The sequence below is a fragment of the Lampris incognitus genome, chromosome 15 (genome assembly GCF_029633865.1).
Source record: "Lampris incognitus isolate fLamInc1 chromosome 15, fLamInc1.hap2, whole genome shotgun sequence".
Lineage (NCBI taxonomy): Eukaryota > Metazoa > Chordata > Actinopteri > Lampriformes > Lampridae > Lampris > Lampris incognitus.
The window spans coordinates 15,436,465-15,451,990 of NC_079225.1; the positions used below are offsets into that span (position 1 = coordinate 15,436,465).

A 15,526-nucleotide genomic window follows, 5' to 3' on the forward strand; every position below is an offset into this window, starting at 1 on the left:
AAAACTCTGCCAGTGGTGTGAGCCCTTTTTACTGGTTTGCAGTAGAGGTCAAGTTGTTTCAGACATTGAAATTGACCAAACTGAATTTAAAGCTAAAATCCTGAAGATAATCAATGTTCATACAAGGGCATTTTTTTTCACCCAATAACAACGATCAATTCTTGTCAAAAAGGTTTTAAATACAACCAGTAAAGGGTTAGCTAATGCAGGCGAGACCAACCTGAGAGTAGATGAAATAGCAGAGTCCTCGATTGGCTCTCAGGAGCTGTTTACAAATCAGCCACAGTCTGATTGGACTGAACCTGCAGCACGCCTGTGTGAGCTGGAGGGTTTAGCTGCAGCAACAAGTACGCGATTGCTTTCTTGTGGATGTTTCGGTCTAACTTGTGACCGTGTTAAAGCAACATTATGCAACTTTTTTACCTTAAAATATCAGCTTCGAAATCATTCTGATGGCACACTGACTTGTAATAGGCAGAATGGTGCCTCTTTCATTCCCACTCTGCACCCCGAATGCTTGTTCTTGTGCTGTGTAACTTGGGTTGAGAGGGTACCAGCAATACTTTTTTTCCCCTAGGATGGCGAAGTCAGCGTATCAGCAAAATATTTTGAAGCTGTTATTTTAAGGCAAAAAAAGTTGCATAATATTGCTTTAACTGGTGACTTTAAGCCAAGTTCATCAGTGGTTGTCGTGATGGCAGCTGTTGAAAAGCCTTAAATGATCTTAAAATTAAGGTCCTGGGTTCGAGCCCCGGGGGTGGTCCAACGTAGGGGGTCGTCCCGGGTCATCCTCTGTGGAGTTGCATGTTCTCCCCGTGTGTACTTGGGTTTCCTCCAGGTTGCTCCGGTTTCCTTCCACCGTCCAAAGACATGTAGGTCAGGTGAATAAGCCGTACTAAATTGTCCTTAAGTGTGTGTGGGTGTGTGGGTGGTGGACTGGCGACCTGTCCAGGGTGTCTCCCCACCTGCCGCCCAATGACTGCTGGGATAGGCTCCAGCTTCCCCGCAACCCTGAGAGCAGGATAAGCGGTTCGGATAATGGTTGAATGAATGAATGAATGTTCAATTCGTTTGGTTCTTTTTGCCCTACATTATGTAAATTAAACGGTGTCGCCAACAAGAAGCATTCACATCTCTTGAAGTTACTTTTAATGTAGGGGAAAATAGATTAGCAGAGCAGCTAACGTCTCATGAGGAATTTGACGTTATAATGTCAGAGGTGAATTGATTGAATATGGTTCACTTTCCTATTGAGGCTAACGGTATAAAATACAGCTGCGGGTTTTTTTCCCCACACTATAAGAAATGTTAAGAGAGGTGAACGAGTCTTGCTGAGCACAATTTAACTTGCGTAAATGGTTGGCGTAGATATTGAGCACGGATTTGTGTATTTCAAAATGGGTTAAAGTAAAATTAAAGGCTTTTAGGAGGACACTACGTGTTTTGTTCGTGGCGGCAGCAGTGTTGCCAACTCTCACGCATCTGGCGTGAGTCTCGTGCTTTCAGGCTGTCTCACGCTCGGGCGCCCGGGTAGCATAGCGGTTTATTCCGTTGCCTACCGACACGGGTTTCGCCAGGTCGAATCCCCGTGTTACCTCCAGCTTGCTCAGGTGTCCCTACGGACACAATGGGCCGTGTCTGCGGGTGGGCAGTCGGATGTGGGTATTTGTCCTGGTCGCAGCACTAGCGCCTCCTCTGGTCGGTCGGGCGCCCCCCGGATCGGCAGAGGGGGGTGGAGCAGCGACCGGGACGGCTCAAAAAGAGCGGGGTAATTGGCCAGGAGGGGGGAAGGGAAGGCTGTCTCACGCTCTCGCACCGCCAAGGCTAATTTCACGCAATACACCGCAACAGAGATGAACTGGCGAACGTATGTCTTTCTGGTATAGTAACGGTTAAACCACGCGAACCACTTCGACTGTGGAAGACAGCCGAGTATTTGCAAACTGGGTCTTTTATGTGGGTATTTCCACGGGGGTGCATCTTAAATTACTTTGATTGGTACGCAATGCTTATCTCCGTGTTGAATAAATGCTCTGCTAACAGCCAGCTAGCTTACGTTAGCTGTCTAACGTTAAGTGCAAGGCAGAGAGAAGAACAGCACATTTCATTGTATTGTTGACCCTGTGTTATTCTACATACGACCAATAAAGCCAAGACTTGAACTTGTGCTTGTTGGCATTAGAAAACCTCCTCTGTTGGCAATGCGGCCTACAGTTGACCAATCAGATGCGAGTTTACTGGGATTTGGATTGACCAATCAGTTGTGATTTTAGGTTTGGCATAGTAAATAATTTGTTTTAAAGATTTTTCGAAAAGGTTTACACTGCCGATTGCGTGACTCTGAGTGCGATACTGCAGTATCGTTAGCCAGTTTCGGTCTGCTGACGCGAGCTTTGTGCGGGAAAATTCAACTTTATTTACAATAATATATAATACAAAATCAATAAAAACTGAGAGGAAGGAAAGCAACGAATGAAAACGCACTCCAGCCAGGTTACCAAAGTTTGCAACTCTGGTTAACATGGTCACTCATTAAACCGAAACACGGGGATAGCAAGAGTCTTCCCTTTTCTAAAGAACTTAAATTCTGTTAATTCACATGGTATACCGTAGAAAATCATTGTTCAAACCAAACACATCTATGTTGGAACCACAGCGCCCCCAGTTGCATATCTGCTGTAGATGCATTGCCACTGCTATATTACCGCACAGTGCTAAAACCACAGATGAACGACTAGGGTACGGTCACACATGCGCGAAATTAACTGGCGAATATTCACCTCCCGTTCACCTCCATTCTATGCGAGCGAAGGGGCGAATAAAACATTCGCTTACGGTAGCGAAGGAAATTCGCGTCTGCGCTTCGCCTGGAGTTCAACTTTGGTGAACTTCGACCAGCGAATCCGCAGCCTCAACCAAACAGCAAAGAATCTGGCACTGCCTACATTCAGCACGACAAGATAGGAATTCGCTTATCCGCCTGCATTCGCGCATGTGTGACTGTAGCCATAGTATACAACTATGCTCAGTGTCCAACTAGCGGTTTTGATAGTCAACTAGTCGACTATTCAATGAAACCCCTCATACTGGTAATTACATTGGTGTTAGATCTTTCCAAATACTCAAGATCTGTTTGACGTGAAACAGAGGCACGAGTACTTACGTCAGTACCTTCTCCACCAAAGCAGTGGTTGAACCTGGGTTTCAGCTATTAATGTGGTCGTCTTCAAGCTTGGTCTGCCATATCTGCTTATGAGCCGCAACAACTTAAATTCTTCTTCGAACTTGCCACAACCTGCCGCCGCCTTTATTTGGCTGCTGTGGTGGCAACATAAAACAGTAAAGGCTTCATCACTTTTTAGTGAGAAAGCTCTACCCAACAGTACCCTTTAAAATGAACGAGTGCAAACACTTTGTTGGTATGGATAGTTGTGGGATAGAGTTGTTTAAATACATCAGCAATAGAAAGTATATAAAAAAGGACGTTTGTTATCATATTGTTTCATTAAAAAAGTGGATTGATAGGCCTTATTTCAAGATTTGGTCAAATCATTACCAGAATGTCCCGAAATGAGTCAAGGTGAATTTGACACAGGTAAGAAGATCTCACTCCATTTGCAGAGACGGCGTCTCTCACCTTTTTATGTTTTTTTTCAACTGCACATGGAAACATGGTGTGATACTAGATCCCTTTTGAAAATAGGACTTGTATTTAGCCCATGCTGTCACTTTGTGAATTTAACTGCCCAAATCCCTTTGAGATTTTTATGTGCTAAACAGTAGTGGGACTGTGACTGTGGTGCTTTCTGTCTAAGTTACTAAATGGTGGAATGACTTTTCCTCACTTTTTTTTTTTTTACCTCATCTTTCATTGTGTCGTGAATGCATGGATAACAAATGTAATATATTTTTGCTCTCCATCCACCCAGCTGTTCAGGTGACTTCATAGTAATGGCTGTTCCTCATGCTATTCCCATTTACAACCCTTGAGCATTTCCAGTGGCCTTTCTCTGCAGCTGTGCTATAAGCCTGTGCAACTCTAGCACACACGACCTGCTGAAATAGCAAAGCCTCATAAGACAATTTCATATCCACTCAATTCTAGTTGTAAAAATGTGATGCGTTTCATACGCTTTGGCATTGAGAAATCGAAATGCGGTATTAAAAAGTTCTAAAACTAAAATGTAAGAACTTGTGATGGTGTCACTCACGCTAGCTTTCTCTTCCAGTTGGAGACAAGTCCTGGCAGGAGGAGAAGTGTGAGGACATCGAGGAGCCACAATGTCCGCCTGGGTAAGACGAGGCTTTCTACTGCTAGCGTGATGTAAGAAATGTATGCGTTCAATATAAAAACCCCATTAAAACCCCAAACTCGGGGGGCATCCAGGTAGTGTAGTGGTCTAGTCTGTTGCCTACCAACATGGGGATTGGTGGTTCGAATCCCCGTCTTACCTCTGGCTTGGTCGGGCATCCCTACGGACACGATTTGCTGTGTCTGCAGGTAGGAAGCCGGATTTAGGTATGTGTCCTGGTTCACTGCACTAGCGCCACCTCTGGTCGGTTGGGGCACCTGTTTGGGGGGGGGGGGGGATAGCGTGACCCTCCCATGCGTTACGTCCCCCTGGCGAAACTCCTCACTGTCAGGTGGAAAGAAGCGGCTGGCGACTCCACGTGTATCGGAGGAGGCATGTGGCAGTCTACAGCCCTTCCCAGATCGGCAGAGGGGGTGGAACAGCAACCAGGAAGGCTTGGAAGAGTGGGGTTCAACTGGGGAGAGAAAAGGGTGGAGGGGGAAAACCCAAACCCGAAGCACATCTGGTCGAGATTCCTTCAGCTACTCCTCACCTTTCCTCCTCACAAGTGTTAAAGGTGTTTCAGCAGTAAGTCCCCTGGAGCAGCTCAGGGTGTAATGCACCTTATTTATGTCAACAAGACAGCGGTTGTCTTGACTTGAGACATTTGGTTCTCCACAGAAGTGTCTCGGTGTAAATTACGTTGTACGCTATTGCATGCAGAGGAAAACAAGGAGGTTTTTCGGTCATAAGCGTGCTCCCACAGTTTGACAGCATGGTCTATATTTGTTCACGTTTGATTGGGGAAAACCGGGAATAACCCAAACGCAGTGCTCTCGTCTGGTGTGATTTTTGTTGGTTGTCTCGGTTAAAAAGTCATTGTCTCCATGGAAAATTAGTTCATGGTGCTGAGCATCAGCTGGGTGTGACCCCCAGACTCATTACACTACGGAAAAACAAAGTTTAACTGAGCTATATTTAGTTTGTAGCTTTTCCTAACCACCTTTGAAAGAATGTATTAATGTGGGGTTTTTTTTTCTTTTCATCATATAACTTTGACGATCAAAACGCTCACTCCTACATCTTTTGTTTACGGGGTTTCTGCTGGCTTTAACCTGATGATTTTATGCTAGATGTGGTTTGCCTTTACAGGCAAATAAGAATATCTTATGGAGCATGTTTTTTTTTGTGGGGGGGGGGGTAAACATTTTTACACTCTGTTACAATCTTCTTTTACTGTTTAATTCATTTGCTAGTTATCAGAATTTATTGAGAAGTCAATTTCAGCTCACTGTAAAAGGCAGTAAACCGCAACTACTATAATTCGATACCGACTTTAACCTTTATCCTTTATAACTTTTGACTCTGGGAAACCAGAAAAGAGGTTTTGTACTGCGTGCGCGAAGCTGTCGTTTGATTTTCTTCTTCTGGGGAAACGGGAAGAGAAAACGTTTCTATTTGCAGAAGAGAAGATTTTATTAGAACCATAAGTCTTTGATTCCTCGTCAGCAGAGCCGCAGCCCGCTTCCTGTTCTCCATGTGTCTGTCCATGTGGGCAGCAGTTTGACTCCGCTACTGCTCGGCCCTGTTCACGGCCTCCCGTCAAAGGCCGGTTTTGTCTTCTCTGCACAGAGCGACTACTACAGACTGTGTTATTGTACCGCCGAGTCTGTGCCAAAGACGGACAGACTCATGTCTCCCGGTGATGAATTATTCCTGTTCCCGTTTTATAAATGAACCTCGGTGTCCACTCTGAGCCTCATTCTCTCTCCAACTTTTTTTTTCCCTTTTTTCTTTAACCATCCCACAGTTTTTCCAAACCTCCTCTGATCTTGGTATCCATGGATGGCTTCAGGGCGGGGTACCTAAAGTCCTATGCCAGCCTCCTTCCAGTCATCAACAAGTTACGTAAGTCACCAGGGGCACCATTGTTGACTTCTCAGCGACCCAGTGTTTATCAGACCTCCTCATTTTTGATTTAATGTCGGTGCATTTCAGGCAGCTGCGGTACGTCTACGCCGTACATGAGGCCCGCTTATCCCACAAAGACCTTTCCAAATCACTACACCATCGTGACTGTAAGTCTGCCATTCCTTCCCATTTAGTTGGTTCACACGCGCAAAATTGGACCTTGCAGTTGCCACCGGTCACGATGTTTATCTCTGCTTTCTGTCACTACCCTTCACTTCTGCAAGAGCCCGACTTTCCTGAGCTAAACATAGGACTCAAGGTTTTTTTTTCTTTTCCACACTGTCTCATTGTAGTTATTGTTACATGATGAGAACAGAAAACTTCCTGTTAGGGCTTATTGGGCTACACTGGCCATGCGGAGGAACTGTACACGAGACGAGTGGCTATGGGGCAGACTGCACCTCTGCTGGTTGAATACAGACTGTGCAATGCAATGAGTAAAGATAAGGTGGGTAGGGTGTCCAGGTGGTGTGGCGGTCTGTTCCGTTGCCTACCAACACAGGGAGCGCCGGTTTGAATCCCTGTGTTACCTCCAGCTTGGTTAGGACACAATTGGTCACACAATGTGTCCTGGTCACATGTATCGGAGGAAGCATGTCTGCAGCCCTCCGCGGATCGGCAGAGGGGGTGGAGCGGCGACTGGGACGGATTGGAGAGCGGGGTAATTGGCTGGGGTACAATTGGGGAGAGAAAGGGGTAAAAAGATAAGATGGGTAAAGATGTTGCTACCTGTAATGTGACAAGAGTTGGGACAAGAGAACAGAGGAGATAATCATTGTTAGTCACTGCAGCTGTCAAAACACTGTGTTCTATACCCCCCCCCCCCAACACATCCATCCTCTATTTGCTGTGTGTGTGTGTGTGTGTGTGTGTTTGTGTGTGTGCTTACTGCAGGGTCTCTATCCTGAGTCTCATGGAATTGTGGACAACAAGATGTACGATGTGACCCGGAACGCCAGTTTCACCCTGAAAACTGCGGAAAAGTTTAACCCTCTGTGGTACCAAGGGGAGCCAGTAAGTCCATCAGAATGTGATGAAGAGATCCTCTATGATTGTGTGAGGCCCCAGATCGGTAAATATTAGCTTTGTGAGGCTGTGGGGCCTGGGCGTTTGGAGAAAGGGGGGCCTAATTACCTCAAGCTGTGTAGCACATTAGGGAAATTGTCTTTCTTTTTTCCCCCCCCCCTTTTCCGTAAAACCACACAAAGATCTGAGCAAAAGTCCCCCCCCCCCGATCAAAATACGTTGGAAAAGGCAACAATGAGTATTTCCTCTGTGCGTATTTGTGTGTGAGAAGACATTGTCAAAAGCCAGACAGAGTTATCTAATCGCTTCCAAATTAGAGGAGCCCCGAGGAAAGTCTGCGGGAAAATTCAGAGGAGTGCGATCTGTCATGTGTGGGGTGTTATTATTTATTGGCGAAGCGCTGTTGTTATTGTGCTCTGATCATGTCATGAGTATACGCTGTAATTTGCTGTCTATGAACGGCGGGAGGCTCTTGTTTTGTTGACATGTCTCATAAGTTTTACCCCCAGAGAATCAGATCTCTGCATAATGTGCCTCTTGACATGATTATGCATTCTGGCTATGTCAAATGGCAGCCTGCGGGGGCTGTGGGTTGTGCTTGTTTAGACGCTGTGTGGCTTTCCTTTAAATGGGAGACCTCTTAAATCCCATTCTTTTACTGTATGACAGCCTGCTACCCCCCCCCAACACCCACATATCCATCCATTCATTATCCAAGCCGCTTATCCTGCTCTCAGGGACGCAGGGAGACACCCCGGACAGGCTGCCAGACCATCACAGGGCCCACACACACACACATTCACACCTAGGGACAATTTAGTATGGCCGATTCACCTGACCTACATGTCTTTGGACTGTGGGAAGAAACCGGAGACCCAGAGGAAACCCACGCAGACATGGGGAGAACGTGCAAACTCCACACTATAGACGACCTGGGACGACCCCCCCGAGGTCTACCCCGGCCCGGTACTCGAACCCAGAACCCTCTCGCTGTGAGGTGACCACGCTAACCACCGTGCCACTGTGCTGCCACACACATATCACATATGTACACCATACATGTGAGCTGCCAAGACAGGAGCCCGCTGTGATTGAGAACTACATTATTCCTAAAAAGAGACAGAGAGAAGTCACTCTTACTTAAGACATTTTTACCGATACAACTAACGCCATCATATGGTCCGGCACTAATAAATGAAACACTTTAACTGCAAATCAGTGCAACACTGACTTATTGATTCAACGTGTAGCTATGTAATTACATTTCCATCCGTCTTCACTGGGCTGTGAGTGAACAACCTTTAACGCTAATGGATTAAACACTCTTGCTGGGATGTACTATGATGAACGAGCACGCTAATAGCCATATTAATCTTAGTGCATCTGATTTAACCATTTCTCTCCTCTCCTCTCTTCTCTTTTCTCTCCACTACACCTCTCTTCTCTGCAATACTCCTCTCTCCTCTCCTCTCCTCTTCTCTTCTCCCCACTACTCTTCATCCACTACCCCTCTCTTCTCCTTCTCTTCTCTTCTCTTCTCTCCACTCCTCCTACTTGTCTCTTCTCTTCTCCTCTCCTCTCCTCTCCTCTCCTCTCCTCGTCCCTTCTCTGCACAGGTCTGGCTCACTGCCATGCACAACAACCTGAAAACGGCCACCTATTTCTGGCCTGGCTCAGATGTAGCCGTCAATGGCAAGTTCCCAGATTTCTACAAGAGTTATGATAAGTAAGAGAGATACTATTGTTCAACATCTATTTGTGTTGATTGCTGCGATTACATACTGTTTGTGCCAAGTTGTATTGCACGTCAGACAAGTGTGTTTATTTGTCCTTTGTGATATATATTTTAAAAAAAAAGGAAAGACATCAAGTAATTTTGTTTCACAGGAAAATTACATTTGAAAAGAGGATTTCGACAGTGTTGGAGTGGCTCAGTTTACCCCAGGGAGAGAGGTATGTCGTGCTCTTCATTATCAATGAAACTGACCACCAGAGTATGTTATACATCATGTTGCATTTTGGTGTTTTGTTCATGTCATTTTAGGCCAGATTTCTATACTTTGTACATGGACGAACCCGACACAATAGGCCATCTTTATGGACCCGTAAGCAGCCAGGTCAGCCATTTAATCCAACTCATTAAAGTATCCAACATTGTACGGCAGTCAACTGTTGGAGTAACAGTAAGACGGAGGATGTCAAAAGCCGCCAGAAAAGCTGTGTGATTTATTAACCAGGTCATTTTAAGTAAACCTACAGGTTGTGAAAGAAGAACTACCCAGTCTATAAAAGAATGGGGGAAAAAAAACATACATCCGGGTAGCTTAGCGGTCTATTCTGTTGCCTACCATCGCGGGGATCGCTGGTTCGAATCCCCGCGTTACCTCCGGCTTGGTTGGGCGTCCCTACAGACACAATTGGCTGTGTCTGTGGGTGGGAAGCCGGATGTGGGTATGTGTCCTGGTCGCTGCACTAGCGCCTCCTCTGTTCGGGCAGGGCACCTGTTCAGGGGGGAGGGGGAACTGGGGGGAATAGCGTGAGCCTCCTACGTGCTACATCCCCCTGGTGAAACTCCTCACTGTCAGGTGAAAAGAAGCGGCTGGTGACTCCACATGTATCGGAGGAGACATGGTAGTCTGCAGCCCTCCCCAGGTCAGCAGAGAGGGTGGAGCAGCGACCGGGGCGGCTCATAAGTCGGGTAATTGGCCGGATGCAATTGGGTGAAAAACACAAACGACTGTACTTTTAGAATAATAACAATCACAATATCACTTGTAAATTAAAATGCAAAGCATTTTTAAGATGTTACTGATGAATATATCTGTTTATCTGGTTTTTGGGGCGGTGCAGAGTACCATTTTACATGTTGCATATTTTTGCATATGCTGTCACAGTCCTCAGTAAAATCATTTGTCAGTGTTCATGTTTATGAGCAAACCTGATAAAGCAGTGAGCTGCAGAGAAATATTTACAGTCTTTATGGGCACCGCTCTCCTGCAGACTCCAAATACCTGCTGTTGGGTTATGTGCAAGACACTATAGGAGGCTATATATGGTGTTCAGCTAATCTGTTTGAATGCTGTTGTGGTCCCAGTTGATAGGGGTCTTGCTGAAAGTGGACAGGCTGCTGGGCATGCTGATGGATGGCCTGAAACAGAGAAACCTCCACCGTTGTGTCAACATTATATTCCTATCTGACCACGGTGAGAAACCTGCTAAAACTCACACACAGCCACCACAGAGGTTATAAATGAGGGCGATTATGAACCGTGAATGCACAATCTTTATTTGCAGTAAAATAAACATGGGAATTATTTTTAAAAAAAAAGCCTTCCTTAAAAGGGTTGGAAACAAAGCCGATTAAGAGGAGAGACGTGTTATTTTGAGTTGGTTTCAACATCAACAGGAAACACTCGTAATGGTGCAATGTGAGAATGAAACCCTCCTTTTCGTTTATGGATTTGTTGCTAGTGGGTGGAACCGACAGGCACGCTTGGCTTGAGCGCTGCTTTCATACAGCTGTGAGTGCGGTTTCGTGTTTCCACAAACAAGCTTTAAATGCAACTTTGTGCTCTTCTTTCACGATTAATGTGCAGTGGGATGAGTTACACCTGGGGCTCTGGGCTCGATCCTGCGAGGGCGTGTTTGGAGTCCAGTAGTGGACACATGTTAGAGTCACTGCACCTGTTGCAAGGAAATAACATGTCAAACTGAAGGTAGACTGAAAACAAGAAAACAGAGAGGAGGAGTGAGGAGGGTTTCCTGGGACATCTGTGGACAATTTGAGGAGTCTTGTAATTATGTAAAGATAAATTAAACTAATACTTGTGGCCAAGGGTGATGCGCATCTACTCCTGTAATAAGCTTCAAATCATCTAAGATGTCACTTCCAAGTCGGGATTTGAATTTGAATTTAAAGCTGTGCTACTTGGTACCAGCCATTAATGGAAGGAAAAAAGGGCTATTTGATGTTTACGTGTCACAGCCTGTACACTCCCATTAACATCTGCTGTGAAAGGACATTGAGACAGACGGGGTTGCAAACCGAGTCTCTACCATCAGAAACTTGTTTGAAGCAAATGTACAAGCTTTTTGCTGTTTCACACGCTCTTGACGGCTTGTTTGGAAAAATGACTCATGCACAAGTTCTGTGAGTAAGCCAAATTCCTTGTTTAACTTATCGGCTGGATCCAAGTGCATAAATGATGGATGTGGGTGTGTGTCCTGCTCACTGCACTAGCGCCTCCTCTGTACGGTCGGGGCACCTGTTCGGGGGGAGAGGGGGAACTGGGGGAAATAGCGTGATCCTCCCACGCGCTACGTCCCCCCTGGCGAAATTCCTCACTGTCGGGTGAAAAGAAGTGCCTGGCGACTCCACATGATATAGTAAAACGAGCATTTTATAAGGGCGGCCTCAGGTCTCTGGTACATAATGCAAATCAGTTACGGTCTTTCTAAACACAGTATATGTCGTCACTGTTGGTTCACAGTTAGCCATCTGTAAAAAGTATAAAGAATGTATGACCTTATTTGCATGACCTCAAGTACAGACAAGTCTAGGATGATTATAATCATAATTATGATAATGATTGTGATTATGATTTTGATTCTTTTCCCTATGTGTATTTTCCAGGCATGGAGGAGGCCACCTGTAAAAAGGCAATGTATGTGTCCTCCTTTCAGGACAGTACTGACGACTTCATTGTCATCCAAGGCCCGGCTGCTCGCATCAGACCGAAACGCCTGCCAGAGGAATTCTTTTCCTGTGAGCCCCGGTCACTGACATTTATTTTCCCGCTAGTGCAAAATCCTTCAGTGTCACTTTGACTGCAACTAATGTGGTTCCCCCTCACATTTCCTTTCCCTAGTCGACTACGAGGGGCTGATGAAGAACCTGTCGGTATGTGAAGAATCCCATATGCTCTGTGGACTTTTGTATGGATAAGAGGATGAAACATTATCTGCCTGCTTAGCTTCTTGTCAAACAAGCCATTCGGCCGGCTGCCGCTCTGTGTTGATTCTTCTCATCTCTGTCTGCGTTCTGAAGTGCAGGATCCCCGACCAGCCAATGAGGCCTTACCTCAAAGAGGACCTCCCCAAACGCCTGCACTTTGCCAACAACGCGCGCATAGAGAGGGGCCACCTCTACATGAAGCCTGGCTGGCAGGCGGCGATGTAAGTGGCTGTCCCATTCCCTGTCTTGCTCAATGATCTCTTTGTTAGTCACTGAATGACAATAGATATAAAGTGAATAAATTAACCCTAACCCACTTGAAAAAGCAATGCTGTACGCTCTTTCAGCCCTCGTTCCCCTTCCGTTACTCCTCTCTCCTTTCTATATAAGTGTGTACATTTAATTTTTTTGATGATATTCTCATCTTTTTCCCAGACGGCCCAAGGAAGTCAAGTACTGCTCTGGCGGATTTCATGGATCAGATAATGTCTTCGAAAACATGCAGGTCAGTGGAGGCAGCGGGTTTGTGTTTCACTCACAAGGACCAGTCTATCAGGTGAAATTTTTTTGGGGGGGGGGGGTTGTTTTGCAAAAGAAAATTTTCACCTATGTTTTTGAAAAAAGTTCAGCAGTCTACACAACTCAGCAGGATGCATTCTCGTGTAAAGGGTGCGCTAAATCACACACACACACACATACACTGGTAGCTTAAATGGAAAGAGATCAAATGGTTTCGCTTACAAAATAAAATGCAACCTAACACGATCTCCATCTGCGGTGTGCTCTTGCAGCTGATGACAGAATCCAGGAAAAACACAGTTTCAAAACAATCTAGGGATATTTCGCAAATTTCCCTTTGCAGCACTGAAATCCAAAAAGCCTCACTTGAATAGTACTCTTTGATCGGCTAAAACTGTGGCTGAGGGCTGGGGAAACTTTTTTTTTTTTACTCTATTTGCTGCAGTAATGGAGGCATATGAGACCACATTTGCTTTTTTTAGCACGACATATTTCACTCTTAAGGGTCATTTATGCTCCCTTTAAGTACAAAAATAAATGTCAATTTCAAACGTAACCATCACTGCCCGCATACTTCCATGCATCCTTTATGTCAGCATGGATGTTAAGCAATACACCCACTAGAGGGCAGTTCAGAATGTAATGGAAAAATAAATTTATACAGGTTCTGCTTTAACCTTAGTATTGAGACAAACAAAGCAGCAGAACAAGGATGAAAAGAACACCTGTGCTAGTATGTGAACTTCCCATGACAAAAGAAGAAGCGCTGGCACCTGCAGATAAAGCAAACTTCCCTTTGTCTGGTGTCAGCACAACACCACATTCCATCCTGATATGCAAATTGTTTGTCTTGTTTGTCTCACCCTATAAAAAAATAATGTAACTAATGCTCTGGGCTCACTCTCGCCTCGGCGAGCTTGAGTGCTTTTTTCTGTAAGTTAAACTTACTGAGAGAGACAAGGCCGACTATTTTCTTTTTATCACAAAGTTTGCCACCACAAGAGTCAAAAGTTTCTGACAGCAACTAACATGGCCATGGTGGACAGTTGAGGAGGGCGTTATAATGCACCTGTTAAGAAAGTGTGGGTGAGGTAACATCATAGACATGTTTAAAATTTCTCACCAACTCACACAACCTCTCCTCAAAAAGTTCCACCATTTTTTAAATGTCTTGGTTGTGTCTAACTGGTCTTGCTTGAACTATTGGCTAAACTGCCCCGGCAATTTCCAGTGGTACTGCTCCATTTCATCCGTATCTGTAAGCTTTCGGAAAACAGACAAATATGGACAAAATTAATGCAGAGTATGGACAGAAGGCATATGAACTAAAGTTCTACTTGGACATAAACTCCACTGCAGAAGTATCAGCACTTATTTTATGGGATTGTGCCAAAGCCTATACTAGAGGCCGTTTTATCACATTTTCAAGTGCTAAAAAAGTCCCTACACCAAAACACAGATACCTGTTCTGATGATGAACAATTGACACTCGTAAGGCAAGAAGCTGGAAGCAATGATCCTATCACTGGATGCATACAAGACTTTTGACCGTGTATCTTGGCAGTTTCTAATTCAAATTCTGAGAAAATAAAAATTTGGCCCTAACATCCTCAGATGGATACAAACACTATACTCAAGTCCACAGGCCTCACTTAAAGTAAATGGAAACAGATCAGAAGCCTTTACATTACAATGTGGATGCAGGTGGGGATGCGCATTATCCCCCCTCCTGTTTGCAATTAGTATAGAACCACTGGCCCAGCTCATTAGGGAAGATAACAAAATAAAAGGCATGCTAATTAACGGAGAAGACCACAAAATTTCATTATATGTGGACGATGTCTTGCTCCACCTGACAGAACCTGCATTAACAGCCCCACATTTAAAAGAGATTATTTCCAAATTTGGACATTACTCAGGATATAAAGTAAATTTAGACAAAACGGAGGCTATGAGTATAGGAGGCAAACTCTCACAGCAGTTTATAACTGAAAACAGCTTTATATTGCCCAAAGAGGGTAGTTCATATCTTGGAATACATATACCCCCATCACTACAGAAACTGTATGATGTCAATCATGAGAAAATAATCAGAAGTATCGGTAACGATATGGACAGATGGTCAGCGTTCCCTTTGTCCTTACTCGGATGGATGCAGAGCATATGAATGACTGAACTGCCCAGGTTGCCCTGCCCATTTCAAGTGGTACCAATTACAATACCAAAATCCACATTTGATAAATTTGACCGATTGTTCTCTAGATTCATTTGGCAAGGAAAATGTCCAAGAGTCAGACTTAAAACTCTGCAGCTTTCCAAAACGGCAGGAGCACTAGGACACCCAATTCTTAGATATTACTTTTGGGTATCACAACGAAAACCTTTGACAGTGTGGATCAGAGATGTCACAGATACACGATGGCTTAACATTGAAAAAAGCCAATGCCAGCAACCTTTATCTGAGCTGCCCTCTATACATAGGTTGTTCTCTGAAAAAGACTGAAATGGGAAAGTGGGCTATGTTCACCTTAAGAATATGGAGAGAAATACAATCCTTAGGCTATCCAGATCAATTTGATCTGACAAGCATAGGCTCAATTAGAAATTTTGCACCTTCCCAAGTAGATATAGGACTCTCGTGTGAAATGAATTTCTCATCCCTAAAACTAACTTTTTGGTATGTATCTACCTCCACCCATGTACAATTTGTGGACCCAAAGGATCCTGGCTATTGATGAGATGGAGCAGATAACATACTCTCTAT

The 15,526-nt window shown here is 44.8% G+C and overlaps 1 protein-coding gene across 2 annotated transcripts in view; it reads left to right on the top strand.

The window, feature by feature from the left end:
* Window positions 1-15,526, top strand: part of enpp1 (ectonucleotide pyrophosphatase/phosphodiesterase 1) — a 32,122-nt gene that overhangs the window by 6,216 nt on the left and 10,380 nt on the right. For both annotated transcript variants that reach the window (XM_056294124.1, XM_056294125.1), the window contains exons 5-16: window positions 4,230-4,293; window positions 6,103-6,200; window positions 6,291-6,370; window positions 7,158-7,277; window positions 8,906-9,015; window positions 9,177-9,242; window positions 9,334-9,406; window positions 10,384-10,492; window positions 11,923-12,054; window positions 12,158-12,189; window positions 12,337-12,464; window positions 12,679-12,748. In XM_056294124.1, the coding sequence (XP_056150099.1) occupies window positions 4,230-4,293; window positions 6,103-6,200; window positions 6,291-6,370; window positions 7,158-7,277; window positions 8,906-9,015; window positions 9,177-9,242; window positions 9,334-9,406; window positions 10,384-10,492; window positions 11,923-12,054; window positions 12,158-12,189; window positions 12,337-12,464; window positions 12,679-12,748 (1,082 nt within the window). The remainder of the gene's footprint in view (window positions 1-4,229; window positions 4,294-6,102; window positions 6,201-6,290; window positions 6,371-7,157; window positions 7,278-8,905; window positions 9,016-9,176; window positions 9,243-9,333; window positions 9,407-10,383; window positions 10,493-11,922; window positions 12,055-12,157; window positions 12,190-12,336; window positions 12,465-12,678; window positions 12,749-15,526) is intronic.